The 15,172-nt window shown below is 53.5% G+C and overlaps 1 protein-coding gene across 3 annotated transcripts in view; it reads right to left on the reverse strand.

The window, feature by feature from the left end:
• The window catches only part of ACTN1 (actinin alpha 1), a 105,349-nt gene extending 93,114 nt beyond the window's left edge, over nt 1-12,235 (reverse strand). For 2 of the 3 annotated variants that reach the window (XM_047796599.1, XM_047796602.1), the window contains exon 1: nt 11,866-12,234. In XM_047796599.1, coding sequence (XP_047652555.1) covers nt 11,866-11,970 — 105 coding nt within the window. In that variant the 5' untranslated portion in view covers nt 11,971-12,234. Of the gene's footprint in view, nt 1-11,865 lie in introns of all 3 variants that reach the window. The other variant, XM_047796600.1, reaches the window with a different exon arrangement.
• Between the last annotated feature and the right edge of the window lie 2,937 nt (nt 12,236-15,172).

A 15,172-nucleotide genomic window follows, 5' to 3' on the forward strand; every position in this document is an offset into this window, starting at 1 on the left:
TCTACCACCTTCCAACCAAGAAAAGGAACTTCAGAAAGGCCCGCTCCCACCCCTGTAGGCTCACACACCCTCTGGTCAAACAACTCTGGATTCAAAACCAACTCTACCCCATTCGGGCTGTGAGAGAGACCCTGGGGCATCACTCCCCCTTTCTGGGCCTCACTAGCCCTGTCTATAAAATGGGGAGAAGACCTCACAGTCTGTTCATCACAGTGAACGGAGAGAAAACCACATGTGAAAGCATGAATGTTAAAAATCATGAACCATATAATGAGTACTTGGCTATGTTCCACCTTGAGTTGTTCCTAATTATTTCATTTATATAAGCCTGTCTCAATGAAAACATAAACTCCAAAACAGCCAAGGGAGTATCTGTGCTTCTGGTTAAGGGTTGAGTTCCAAGGGCAATCCGCCTGGGTTCATTCATAACCTGGCTTATTGGCTGATCAATCTTGGGCAAATTACTTAACCTCTCTGAGTCTCCATCTCCCTATCTGTAATAAGGGAAATAATAGTATCTTTCTCCAAGGGTTTTCTGACAGACTGAGATAGCCCAAACCATGCAATCTTCAATCGGTGTGAACTATCGGTCCTTTTTTTTTTTTTTTTTCAGTCTTTTTAGGGCCACACCCATAGCAAATGGAAGTTCCCAGGCTAGGGGTTGAATCAGAGCTGCAGCTGCCAGCCTACACCACAGCCACAGCAGCCTGGGATCCGAGCCGCATCTGCAACTTGTGCCACAGCTCACAGCAACGCGGGATCCTTAACCCACTGAGCAAGGACAAGGATCAAACCCGAGTCCCCATGGATACTAGTCGGGTTTGTTACTGCTGAGCCATGATAGGAACTCCCAAGACATTCTTTTTATTTCATTTTTATTTCATTTTTATTTTCTTATTGTCTTGTTAGGGCCACACCCGTGGCATATGGAGGTTCCCAGGCTAGGGGTCTAATTAGGGCTGTAGCTGCCGCCAGCCTACGCCACAGCCACAGCAATGCTGGATCCTTAACCCACTGAGCAAGGCCAGGGATCAAACCTGCATCCTCATGGATACTAGTCGGATTTATTTCCGCTGAGCCACGATGGGAACTCCTCCAGAGACATTCTTAATAAAAACTGCTTGGTTGGTTGCTGGCTATAAAAGAAACATTTCTCCTCTGCCTCCTTCCTCCTCTCATCTTCCCTTCCCTTCCCCAAAGGTGAACAGGGTTTGGGAGGTTACATTACCTCCCAGATCTTGGGCATGTGAAATGCTTTAAACCAAAATGAAAGGTTTCCTTTAAGGACCAAGGGTACCAGCACCTTCATTCCCAACCCCTTCTCACTGTGAGCCTGTTATTCTACATTTCTCAGCTCAGGAGCTTCATCTATCAAGTGTGATCATCCCACACGCCCTACAAGGCTGCCGTGAATGTTAAACGAGGCTGCACAGAACACATCCACCACAGAGGCCGTGTGCAAGAGGGGATTCTCCAGGTCCCCCTCCCCTGACCCTGTGGGTGACACACCTGGAGAGGACCCCATAAATCTCTCACTGAAGAGCAGATCCCAGCCCAGAAGTAGCCGGCTGCAGCCAAGGACCAAGCAGGCAGTTTCCAGGGTAACAGCATCCTCTGCATCTACTCCCGATTTCCATCCCCAGTTGCCTTTTATTCTCCTCCCACCTCTGTAGTGGGCTAAGTCACCTGTTCCCACGATTGCTAGGCAACCTCTGAGAATGGGCAGCTGCCTCCTGGGGGAGGACTCTGGCCCTGCCCTCCCCTCCCCTGCCTCAGGTCCTGGGGAAAGCTGCCTCACTGGGGCCCACCCTAAGAACCCTGGAGATGGCAGAAGGTTAGAAGCAATCCCAGCCAACAAGGCAGGGCTCGTGGGACTCGGCCTTAAAGTAACAGCAAGGCCAGCCCTCCTCCCCCAGCCCAGCCTTCTGTTTGCCTGTGCTCATCTATGATCTATTCTTAAGCAGTTTTCAAGAAAAGGCCCACATGATGCTTTTTATGAGAGCTGCCAATTTCTTTTTAATTGAAGTATAGTTAATCTACAATGTCATGTTAGTTGCAGGTGTATAGCACAGTGATTTGGTTATATATACATTGTTTTATATATATATATTCATTTATATATATATATATATATATAAAAGGATACATATATTCTTTTTCAGGTTCTTTTCCCTTGTTGGTTTTTCAAAATATTGAGTATAGTTCCCCGCTATATAGTAGGTCCTTGTTAATTATCTATTTTATATATAGCAGGGTGTAGGTGTTAATCCCAAACTTAATTGATCCCTCCCCCTCCCCTTCCCCTTTGGTAACCATAAATTTGTCTTTGATGTCTGTGGATCTATTTCTGTTTTGTAAATAAATTCGGCTGCATCTTTTTAAAAAATTTAGATTCCATACACAAGGGGTATCATATGACATTTGTCTTTGTCTTTGGAAAGCCACCCTTCTTGCTTATTTTCCTTGCTTATTTTCCTCCTCTGTTCTCGCACTCACTCACCATGAACCTGGATCCCTGACCTCAGAGTAAACAGTGAGCAAGAAAGAGAAGGTGGAGCTCCTGCTGTGGTGCAACGGGATCGATGGCATCTCTGGAGCGCTGGGATGCAGGTTTGATCCCTGGCCCAGCACAGTGGGTTAAGGATCCAGCATTGCCACAGCTGTGGCAACACGTTGCATCTGTGTCTCCGATCTGACCCCCCCAGCCCAGTAACTCCATATGCCATGGGGCAGCCAAAAAAAAAAAAGAGAGAGAGAGAGAGAAAGGTAGATGGACTGACAAGTGAGAGGAAAAAGACAGCATCAGAGAGGGAGCCCACCTCTGGGAGGTGGGATGACAGGCACCTGTCATTCTCTTCTTATATTACTTAGCATTTTCTAAAGGTTTTTTAAAATCGAAATTTAATTCTTATACCATCAAAGTCACTAGCTTAAAGCCTACAGTTTGGGGGGTTTTCATACAGCCAGAAAGTTATGCAACCACGACCACTATCTAATTCCAGAATGTTTTCATCACTGGGTTTTGATTATGTTTGTCTTTGGTTAAATGTTCCTAGCATGCAAGCATTTGCTTTATAAACAGCAGAGCCAAGTGGTGAGGAGGCAAACGCCAGAGCCACTCTGCCCAGCTTCGGGTCCCAGCTCCTCCTCTTGCTGGCTGTGGACCCTGGAAAAGTCATGTGGCTTCTCTGAGCCAATTCTCTCATCTGTAAAGGGGTAACAGTGGTACCCGGCTCACGGGATGAGATGTGTTAATGCATGGAGAGTCCTTAGCACAGGGCCTGATGCTTGGAAAGAGTGAGCCACAATGATTATTATCCGAAAAAGAATTTCTTTAACTTAAAAAAGAAAGAAAGAGAGAGAAAGACAGAAAATCCAGTCCTGGCTCTGGTCTCAGGCTGCTGGGGACGACCACCGTTTTTGTTCATTTGTCTGGGAGAGGCTGGAGCTGAACAAAGGCCTTGCCGCCCCCTCCCATCCCCCCTACAAGCAATGGCACCATTTGGGGTGACTGTACAGGGCACAAGGAGGGAGAAGGCTGGGGTCGTGACAGTTGCCCTTGTGGCTTTGAGGCCAAAGTGTCACTAACGAGGACACAGGGAGCCCTGCATGGTGAGATCTTGCTAGATAATCCCCAGCCAGGACATGATGGGAGGGGAGGGAAGAACAAGATAAGCAAGCAAGCACCTGATCAGCCCTTGGCACACATTTACCCCCTCCCATCTAGAAGGGAGGATTCTCAGACTCGGGACTTGACGACTAGCTTGAGAACCAGAGAGCAACCTCAGCCGTGTGTTACGACGAAGATGGGGAGTTTGCATTGTGGCTCAGCAATAACGAACCCGACTAGTACCCATGAGGATGCGGGTTGGATCCCTGGCCTCGCTCAGTGGGTTGAGGATCTGGTAGTGTTGCGAGCTGTGGTGTAGGTTGCAGATGTGGCTCGGATCCTCTATTGCTGGGGCTGTGGCATAGGCTGGAGGCTACAGCTCCGATTAGACCCCTAGCCTGGGAACCTCCATATGCCACAGGTGTGGCCCTAAAAAGCAAAAGAAGAAAAGATGAAGATGGGCTCCCAGGTGGGCTCTGAGCCCGGCTTTGCCAGGTCTCCTGCCCCTGCCACTCCCAAGCTGCCTTGCCTCAGCCAGGTTTGGGCAATTACGACTTAGCAGGACCTTGTGCCTTGGCCGATGGAGACAGACCCCTGAGTCCCAGCAAGGTGACCCAGTCTGAGCAGGACTGGGGAACCAGGCTAAGGGGGTTCCTCTGCCTGCCGCCTCTTAGCCATGACCCCTCTGGGGAGCCACAGGCTGGACTGTCCAAACCATCTGCAGCTGGTGGGCTCCAGGACCCCTGGTGGGTCAAGGCCAGCTCACAGGGCCCTTCCTGGAGAGATGTGCGTCCCTGACAACACTTGGGGGCAAGGGGGCGTGGACAGAAGCAGGGCCCGTGGGAAGGCGCCCTGATACCACAGCCCTGGGCTACACACCAGGGCCCAGGAGAACCTCAGGCGGGTCACACATGGGAACAGCTCAGGTGGTGTTAACAGGCTAGATGGTCCCACCAACACCTGCACGGAGGTGTGGGGGCTCCAGAGCCCAACCTGTGAGCTGTACAAACAGCCTGGCCTCTCGGAAAGGAGAGAGGTCAGCTCTGGGAGGAACAGAGAGAAATGGGACAGGACAATGAGGGAGCACAGGGGTAGGGGGGGTCCCCAGCCTTCGGGAGGCTCCCTCCTGTCTTCTCCCCTCCCCGGTCTACCCTCCTTACACACACACACACACACACACTGCCAAGAAAAGGGGAAGCTCCCCAGAAGCACCTTCGAATCGTGCCTTCCTTCGAGATGCAGTTCAACTTCCACCACCAGCTCATCACCTGTCCTGTCACCTCAGGTAGCAGTGGTGGCTCCGGCTGTGTGGTAACCGATGCCACGCCTCCGTCCGTGATTGGCAAGACCTAGTGTGATTTTTCTGTACCTTCCCGGGCCCCTCTACACCTAAACAGTGACTCCCACAATCCCACTTGGGTGGAGCATCTGACACCTAACAGGGGTGTGATCCGCACTCACGGACTGGTTCCACAGGGAGAAATCATCCGTGTTCTTACGCTGTTAAGAGGCTAGAAGGTCAGGAGCAAAGACACACAGTAGCAGGTCTGTGCCTGGGTCAGGTCTCAGGCTGCCCTACCCTGGCTCTCATCCACAGGAGGCACCAGGTCTCATGTGACAGGTCCTCAAGCCAGGTTTATGGCTTGTGGCCACTGGCCAGGCGCCCAGCCCCAGGCCTTCCTCGAGAAGCTGAAGAGAGGAGGCCCAAATCCCAACCACAAACCCCAAACAACAGGAGGCCCATGCGGTGTGACCTCTTCACACTGAACCGTCCCCCAGGGAGCAGGGGGAGCCTCCCCCCACCAGCCCCACCCCACGGAGCACCGCCTTGGCAGCCTCCTTCAAGAAGTCAGACTCCAGGAAATGAGTTTCCTCCTTTTCCTTTTGAAAAGCCAGGATCCTGCAGGAGCCTGCTAGTCTCACTCCTACCAGCAGCCCCCCCAGGTCTCATCATTCCTGAAAACTGGAAAGTCTGGTTCTCCCAGCTCCGGGCCCTCTCACACCTATCTGTCCAGGGCAGCCCAGGTGGCAGCCTCCACAGCCCTGAGGCGCCAGGTCCCCGTCCATCTCTCCTTCCGCCTCTGTTAATCCCTTGCACCAACCAGAGAGGCACCTGCACTTGGTGCACCCACATGGGACAGGTCTGGAGAGGAGGCAGCTGCAATCGGCCCTGGAGCAAAGCGGGGTTGGGGAAGCTGCTGGGGGTGTGGGTGGGGCCCAAAGAAGGACCTCAGCCAATTATCAGAGGGACCTGAAGACCCCTCTGGGTTGTCTCCGTTAGAGGAAATTCATGGTCACTTCACCAATATTTCAAAGTGCTGACTGAGTTTTTTAAGCACTTCAACACTCATCTCTTGACACCCAGGAAGGAGGGCGAAAGTAGGCAAAGGAGTCTAGGTAAAGGGACTGAGCAACTGCAGAGGTCAGGTGACACCGAATGAGTCGGAGCTGACATTGAGGTCAAAGGTCAAGGGCAACGCAACTCCCACACACACCCAGCCAACGCTGCCTCCTTCTGAGATGGATTTATTGCATCTTATCTCAAAGCATCATGGGTAAAGGCCATAACAACTCTAGTTCCTCAAAACAGTTAACAATGGAGTTCCCATGTGGCTCAGCAGGTTAAGGATCCAGCATTGTCACTGCAGCAGCTCAGGTAGCTGCTGTGGCGCAGCTTTGATCCCTGGCCCAGGAACTTCCACATGCCACAGGCATTGCTCCCCACCCCCCCAAAAAATAGTTAATATGCATTGGGCACTCATTATATGCTAGGTGCTATTCTAAATTCCCTACATGTATTACTTGGTTCAAACCTCTAGGCAGTTATTTCAGGTAGGAACAACTATTATGCGCATTTCCTCCTTGGCATCATCCGGCACAGAGCAGGGAAATGACTCACCCAGGATCACACTGCCAGTCAGTGGAGGGGCCAAGACTTGAACCCAGTGTGCTCAGAGCATGTCTACCTGCAGAGGCTGGAGCTGGGATCCGGTGCCCGGATGGGGTGGTTTATCTGGAATGTAAAGCATTTCATGCCCATCTCCACACCCCTGGTCTGGCCCTGGGAGCCATGCATGATACTGTTGGGGACATGGCTCGGATGGTCAGTGTTGAAAAATGAGACACATGAACACGGGGAGACGGCGACAAGGCTCTTTACTTGTGCAGAAGGGCGAGGGTACTCCAAAAAGCGTGCGCGCCGAACAAAGGACCCTCCCCTATTTATCCCTAACGCAGGTGATGTGCCTGTCCCCTTCCCATTGGTCAGGTCAGGGTGCACATTCTTCCCAGTTGGCTGATTTGAAACAAATTGTTACAGGGAGAAGAGGGAAAGAGGATGGGGGGGGGTCGCAGGAAGGGGAAACCGAAGCAAAATAGAGTAACCAAGATTTCCTTTGATAATAAAGACATTATGTTACTTTCCACGATACCATTTATCCAATTATTCAGCATCATTTCTGGAGCATGTCCAACAGGCCTGACTGTGCTAGGCACTAGGGATTCAGCAGAGAACAGGGCAGACTGGATCCCTGCCTCCACGGACACTGGCATAGAGCAAACAAAGCAGGATGGAGTGAAGAACAGATGTGAGGAAAGATGCTCTTCTCTCAGGCTTTAGGAGTTCTAACCTCTCCTGCCTTCAGGGGCGGCAGACATCCTGCTGCTCCCCAGGGAAACCCACCTCCAGGAGGGCCCCCCCACCCCTGCCGTCCTCCACCTTGATCAGTGGTCTCGGTAGAGCCTACACGATGGTCATGTGATCCGGAGACAGGTGTAAACAGAGCAGCTTCTCCTCCTGTGACAACCCCCCTTGACAACCTGGCTCGACACGGGTACAGAATCAGGATCTGGGCCTATTGACAACCACCCTTTCACCTGCCAGGGTCGCCTCTCTGTTTGAACATCCGTTAGCTCAACAAATATTAATTGAGGTCCTCCATGTAACAAAACAAAAACCAGGATTGGCACCTCTGGGAATACGCATGAACCCAGAGCCTTCAGGATTTAAAAGGAAAGCGAGAGGATAAAATTGAACAGCAGAAGCTGCTATTTGATGCATCCTCAACCGGTGCTGGGGGGTGAGGGCAGTATTAGCTCTTTTTTTTTTTTCTCATTTTTTTGTCTCTTCAGGGCCACACCCTTGGCATATGGAGGTTCCTAGGCTAGGGGTCGAATCGGAGCTGTAGCTGCCAGCCACAGCCACAGCCACAGCCACGCCAGATCCGAGCCATGTCCGCAACCCACCCCACAGCTCACAGCAATGCCAAATCCTTAACCCACTGAGCAAGGTCAGGGATCGAACCTGCGTTCCTGGTGGATGCTAGTCAGGTTCATTTCCACTGAGCCACAATGGGAACTCCTAGCTCCCTTTGATAAAGAGAGAGGTTAAGTTACTTGCCCAAGGTCACAAGGCTAAAAGCGTGGAGCCAGGATGCTACCCAAAATCTATGCTCTCTCCAGCCTGCCCGAAGAGAGAGCCCACACACGTGAGGATGTGAGCAAGATCCACGTGAAGGAATAAACTGGGAACCATGGTCATCCCAAAAAGATGGGCGTTCAGACCTGGGGCTCCTGGAAAAGGCGGCTTTGGTGCTCGGTCTCTAAGATCGGAAAGACTGTGAAAGCCGTCAACTCCCCCAGTCACTGATGAACTTTGCACTGAAGCAGTCTCTGAAGGGACAAGCCTCGGCCAACCCGAGGCAGGTTCTTGAGTCATGCCGGCTGCCTGCACAGACTTCTACCTGCATCTGCATCAGGCCTTCCCGTCTGCCCAAGAAGTACTTCCAACCTCGTCATTTCATCAGATGCCTATTAAGAGCCCCGAGGGGTGGGCAGGGCAGGCTCGCTGCCCGAGGAGGAAACAGAATGCAAGGGCCACAAGGACAGGGACCTTGCTGGTGCTGTTCAGGGCTCTACCCTCTGCACCTGGACCGGACCTGGACCAGGCCCGGCCCAAAGTCAGGGCTCCAACAGTATTTGTTGACGGATCCCATAAAAGCTTAGAGAAGTGAAACAATGTGCCCAAAGTCTCACATATAGTCCTGGTTGTACCAGGACAAAACACCCGCCCTGTGGCCTTTGTGTTCCACGGCACAGGGTCCTTGTCCCACCCCTGCCGCACCCCGCCCACTCACTCTCCTGCCTCCATCTGGAATGGGTGGCCTCTGTCCACTCATTAACTCTGATCCCACTCAACCCTCACCTCCCATGGTCAGCCCAGATGATTTTTTTTTTTCTTGCTTTTTAGGGCCACACCCACGGCATATAGAAGTTCCCAGGCTGGGGTCCAATCAGAGCTACAGCCACCGGCCACAGCCACAGCCAAAGCAATGCGAGATCCCAACCTACACGTCTGTGACTTACACTAGCAGGGAGGATGTTAAAAACACCAAGCTACTTTAAGTCTGATCCTCCACCGGTAATACCACTTTATATCCTCACCACTGCTGGGACAACTAGGTGAAGTTTGCAGAAATGGGTAGCAAGAGAGAATTAATGACAGGGGGAAAAAAAAAACAAAACCTTGGATCCATTCTCCCAATCAAGCCCACAGCTTCTCCATCAACCCCACCAAAGCAGGTGTTGGCTCCCCTCGGTCTGAGACCTTTGAAGGCTCTGGATGCCAAACCCAGCTTTCCAGCTTCCCTCACCAATGAGGAACAAGGGAGGGGAAGCTGCCTGCCTGGAACACGGCTACATCTCAGGACTCATCGGGAAGCTGGACTGGTTACTTCCCCCTCTGCCCCTCATTTCCTCATCCTCATGTGTCTCTGGCTCACAGAGCCGTGAGGAGTAACAACTGAAACAATATATATGAAGAGTTCCCACTGTGGCTCAGTGGGTTAAGAATCCAACTGCAGCTGCTTGGGTTGCTGCAGAAGCTCAGGTTCAATCCCTGGGTTCAAGCACTGGGTTAAAGGTTCCAGCATTGCCATAGCTGTGGCTCAGATTCAATCCCTAGCCTGAGAACTTCCATATGCTGCCAGTATGGCCATAAATATATATACATATATGGAGATTTTTTTATATATATGGAGATTATACATATATTGCATATACATAGGGAAATTAGAACAGTACCCAGCATACGTCAGCCAGTGCCAGGCCTTGGGACTGCTGAGATTGTCCCTAGACAGGTGACTCTGTTCCCACCTGGCTGCCCAAAGGCCTGGTACATACCCACCACCACCCTGGTCAGAGTTTTGCGTGTGTGTGTATGTGTGTGTGTGTGTGTGTGTGTGTGTGTGTGTGTAGAGGGAGAGAGAGAGAGAGACTAAATAACATTTCTCCTTAACTGTTCTTAATATACTCATTCATTCGATAATACTGAATACTATGTGCAGCTCCAGTGCCCACTGCTTGGTCCTACAGTCCTTAAAAGGACCTAATTCCTAACTCTTGGGCAGGTCTGTCACTCCTGCCCCACCAGGCACACAGTAAGTGCTAGGCAAACAGGAATTTCTCCTCTTCTACTCCCCACGGAAGATGCCAAGACAGCCCACCACACTCTAATTCCAGCCCTCCTGTCCAACTTAAAATTTATTCTCAAGCAGGCTGCAACTTGAGAAGGAAAAAAAGAGCCCTGCCTTGCCCCCATGGAAATCTCCAAATTACTCATTTTATTCTCAACTCTGCCAACACCCCAAGTGACCCAGGAGATAAACCAGGTGAGCGAGGGACTCCCCTCTCCCCCAGCTCTCCCTAAGGGGAGACAGGAAGAGGGGGAAGTGTTTTTAAGCAACTGCCACAAAGCAAAGAAGCCATCCGCTTCAAAGCCCCGGGAACCTTCAGATGCGGCTGCAGAGGGCTGGGCCCAGCAGAAGCCAAGACCCTGGGGCTCAGGTCCCAGGCTTTAGGAAGCCCTTTGTGCTTGTGTTTTAAATTACCTCTGCTTGTCTGATGAAGTGAGTAAAAGGGCGCTGTTTCAGGACTTAGGATTCCTGAGTGAGCTAATACAGGATGCCTTTGGCTGAAAAAAAAACTTCAGTCGGCTCCCTAAACTCCCCCCCTTTTAAGTTTAAAAAGGGGAATGAATGTTACCATTTTTGGACATGAGCGTTCTCCCTCAAGCCCAGCCCTAACCGCACTATCCAGAGGGACGCGCCATCCTGTCCCCCCCCCCACCCCCATTCCCAGATCAGCAGAAGGGTGGAGGGGGGCGGGGTAAGGAGGGACCGGATGGGAGCGGGCAGCGGGGGAGGAGGGGGAGAGGGGGTGTTCAGGGTACGTGGCCGCCTGGGGCAAGAGCTCACCGCGCAGGCAGGAAGCAGAGGCAGGATTGGGGCGCCCTCCCCCAACAAGAGTGGTTTCTGACCTCTTCCTGCCACCGGCCACTGTGCCCGAGTCCCAGTGCCAGCTCCGAGCCCAGGCCCGTGGCGGAGCGCGCACCCGGCGCCTGGGACTCGCCTCGGTGGCTTAAGCATGGAGCCCTAATGACTGACCCCAAATATCCCCGGAGACAATGCCTTGCCCTGGAGCCCCTCAACTCGGATCAAGTTGCCCAAATTCGCCTTCTCCCAGGAATGAGCGGGGGTCCGAGCGGCAGAAGGCATACGCAAGCCCATCTCCGCTCACAGCTACCAACCACGGAGTTAAGCAATAAAACGGTTTGCCGTCCGGACCCCGCCCCCACAGGGCCTGCTGGGGAGCTCGCGTCGCCCCGGGTTCTCTCGGCCGCAACCCCACTCCAGCAGGTCCACCTCCAGGCAGCCCCGGAGGAGGCTGCCAATCCCTCCAGCGCCCGCTCTCTCCTCGGCCTGGGGGCTGGGGCTGGGAGAACCAGTGCAGCTTGTCCCCTCCGGGTACCAAGCCCAGAGCGGCCCAGGAACCACGCTGCCACCGCACGCCATATGGAAAGGCGGTCAGGGGCGGAGAAGGGAAGGGAAAATCGATCCGGAGCTAGCAGCCAACCGGGGGCTCAGCCCCCAGCCTCCCGAGCACCGCCCCAGCGACCTGCCCACGCAGGGCTGGTGCGGCTGCAGCGGGGTGGCCTGGTTCGCTCGCCCAAAGGCGACCTGCCCGCCGGCAACCCCACCTCCCCGCGCTCGGCCTCGGCGTTCGCGGGCTCTGGAGCCCGGGCGCTCCCCCTTCCGCCCCGCGCCTGTAACCCAATACCCTTCCTCACTGCAGCCGCTCATCCCCCCGCCCCCGCTCGAGCGCGCCTGGAACTGGTTCGCAGCCGGGTGCGAGCCCGGCAGCCAGAGGTGCCCGGGGCGGGGGGCGGGGAGCTGCGGGGGGCCAGGGTGGTTGCTGACCTTTCTTTGCTGCTTCTCCCAGGCTGGGTCCAGGAGCAGATCTCGATCCCAGTCCTCTTCGGGCTGCATGTAGTCGTTGGTTTGCTGGGAATCATAATGGTCCATGGTGGTGCGCGCGTGCTAGGGGCTGGATTTCTTCCTCCACCTTCTCTCCCGGCGGCGGCTGCTGCGGCTGCTGCCCCGCGTGGGGAGGTAGTTGGGCTGGGCTGGGCTGGCGGGGCCGAGCTAGCTCCCCTGCGCCCAGTTCCGCCGCTGCGCTGCTCGCAAAGGCTGCTGCTGGGAGCGGCGCCGGCGGCTCGAGCTCGCGGACTGGCTGCCTCGCTCCGGCGCTCGGACCTAATCTCCACGCACACTGAGCGAGGCGGACACACTCTCGCTGCGGGAGCCAAGGCGGGCGGGGGCGAGGGGAAGGGGCAGAGCCCTCCCGAGGTTCTCCATTGGCCAGGCCGAGTTGCCCAAACTTCCCCCCATCGCCTCTCATTGGGAATTCCTGGCATCCGTCAGCAGGGCCCGGCGCATATAGGTGGACTGGGCGGCCCCCTCCCGGCGCGCACGCCCCCGCCCACTCCCCGGGTTCCCACTCCCCCGCGGCTCATGTGACACCAGCTTAAGCTGAACAGGACCGCTGCCGGGGGGGACGCCTCCCGGAGCTCGGGGACCGAGCGGCAGCCGCACGCTCGGGAGCCCCAGGAACCGCAGGAGGATTGAACACGCTCCTCGCCCGCGGGAAGGCCCGGAACTCCGGCGCGCTGGTGTCCTGCGCTCCCACGCGCGCTCCAAACCCCAGAAGGCCAGGGGCTGGAGAAGGGAAGGGACGCGGGGAAACCCGAAAAGCATTTCATTTTCTCTTTCTCAGGGTCCAGAGAGGTCGGCACCCAGGGAAGGGGGGCGGGGAATGCCGGAATGGAAAGGAATTTCCTGGGAATTTCCTGATTCTGCCACCCGGCCCCGCCCCACCCGGTGGGATCCAGTAGACCCCTGCCCTCCCAGGGCCGGGTTTCTGGCCGGCCGACGGCCCTCGGAGGCCCCGCAGTTTTGCCGCCTCACGGCGGGGTCCTTTACGGCCCGCCCTTAGGCTCAGGGACCGCTCTGCGCCGGGGCTTCCCCGGCGGCAGCTACGTCGCACAGGTTCCCGGGAATCCCCTGAGGGTCCCCGCTCGCTGGCACAGCCCGAGCTACCCTCATAGACACGCCTGGGCTGCATCTTGGCAACTCTGAGTGTTCTGCCTACTCCGGACATCCTCAACCCACATCCCTGACAGATGGGGAAACTGAGGTTCAAAGAGTTGAGCTTTACGAGGGATTTATGGAGTACTCAGGACTCCACAGGCCAACCCTGTAACCTTATACCTGACAAACAAAGCCTTATTGTTATTGGAGGAGGAAGGAGGGCAGCATTAGTGAAACAGGTCTCATTGACTGGTGCCTGCCTGAGCTTCCTTCCTCAGGCCTAGTGAGAAGAAGATCTACACAGCCGGCTCCAGCAGTGACAGACACCAGGAAGGCCTCCAGCAGGCCTCACACCCTGGTGGGCTCCTCTGAGGGGTCCGGGACTGTAGAACAGTAGCAGGAAGATCTCCAATAGCTTATGCACATGGTAGTACTTCATCTATGGCCCCGCAGGATGGCTGAGTCTACTGCAAAAATGAAAGTATGTCAGTCCAAAGGTGAGTAAAGGAGCTAGAAAGGGCCGTGAATTCAGATACCTGAAAGGCCACAGATTGGGAAGGTGGAGAAAGTGCCCATGCCTCTCAGGAGAGCCGCCAGTGCTGTTGTAAGCAGATATGGGTGCTGCTGTGGCTCCCCCACCATTAGTCAACCTTGCACATTTATGCAAGTGTCACCGTTCAGCGCTGTGCCTGACACAAGTCCCTGGCTGAGGAAGCACTGCACCCAAGCCACGGAGACAGCAGATTTATGGACTATTTTATACCCACTTCTAAACTGTGGCTCAAAGCCTGACATAGAGGGTAATGATGGTGCTGTATCCATTCATTCGCTGAATAAATATGTGCTGAGCACCATCCGTGTGTCAGGGGACGTGCTAGATGTCATGTATATAGAAAGGAAAAAGACACACTCCCTGCCCCCATGCAGCCCAGCAGAGACAGACACAAAAATAAAAATACACTGCAAAGAGATATGTAATCCCTCAGCCAGAGGACTGTAGGGCTACAGAGGATGCGCTTTCAACCCAGTATAAGAAAGGAAGCTGCAGGTAAAACTTTTTGGAGGAGGTGAAGTTCAAGTGAGCCTTAAAGAACAAGAGTCAGCCAGACAATGAAGAATGTGGGAGGTTATTCCAGGCAGAAGGAACAGTGTGAGCTAATACATGGGGGCAGGAAACTGCATGGTATAAAAGGAATGCTTAGCATTTCATCATGGCTAGGCTAGAAATTCAAGGCCAGGAAGGTTAAGAGATGGGGCTGGAGAGGCAGCAGCCAGACCTTGAAGGCCTCTCGAGCCCCGGGAAGTGTGGATCTGAGGGGAACGAAGCTGGCTGGAGAGTGGGAGGGATGGACTGGGGGTTTGGGATTGGCATATGCACACTGGGATATATTGAATGATTGGCCAACGGGGACCTGCTGTATAGTACAGAGGAGTCTACCCAACATTCTGTGATAATCTATGTGGGAAAAGAATCTGAAAGAAAATGGGTGGAGATATATATATATATATATATATATATATATATATATATATATATATAACCGAGTCACTTTCTTGCACGGCAGAAATTATCATAACCTTATAAGCTGAGGTTGTATATTTCAATAAAATTTAAAAATTTCTTTAGGGAGTTCCCATCACAGTGCAGTGGAAACAAATCTGACTAGTAACCATGAGGTTGTGTGTTCGATTCCTGGCCTCACTCAGTGGGCTAAGGATCCGGCGTGGCCGGAAGCTGTGGTGTCACAGACACAGTTCGGATCTGGCGTTGCTGTGGCTGTGGTGTAAGCTGGCAGCGGTAGCTCTGATTCGACCCCTGCCTGGGAACCTCCATATGCCGTGGATGCAGCCCTAAAAAGCAAAAAAAAAAAAAAAAATTTAAATGTTTATTTAAAAAAAAAGCTGGCTGGAAGCCGTGACAACCAGTTAGTTGCGAAACAGTAGCAATAATCCAGGTGAGGAAGTGTCTTAGTCCATTTGGGTTGCTATAGACAGAGAATACTATAGACAGCATGGCTTAAATAAGAACACTTATTTCTCCCAGTTCTGAAGGCCGGAAAGTCCAAGATCAGATTTAGTGTCTGGCAAGAGCATACTTCTTGGTTCAAAACCAGACATCTCACTATGCACTCACATG

The sequence above is a fragment of the Phacochoerus africanus genome, chromosome 9 (genome assembly GCF_016906955.1).
Source record: "Phacochoerus africanus isolate WHEZ1 chromosome 9, ROS_Pafr_v1, whole genome shotgun sequence".
In the NCBI taxonomy this organism is placed as follows: Eukaryota; Metazoa; Chordata; class Mammalia; order Artiodactyla; family Suidae; genus Phacochoerus; species Phacochoerus africanus.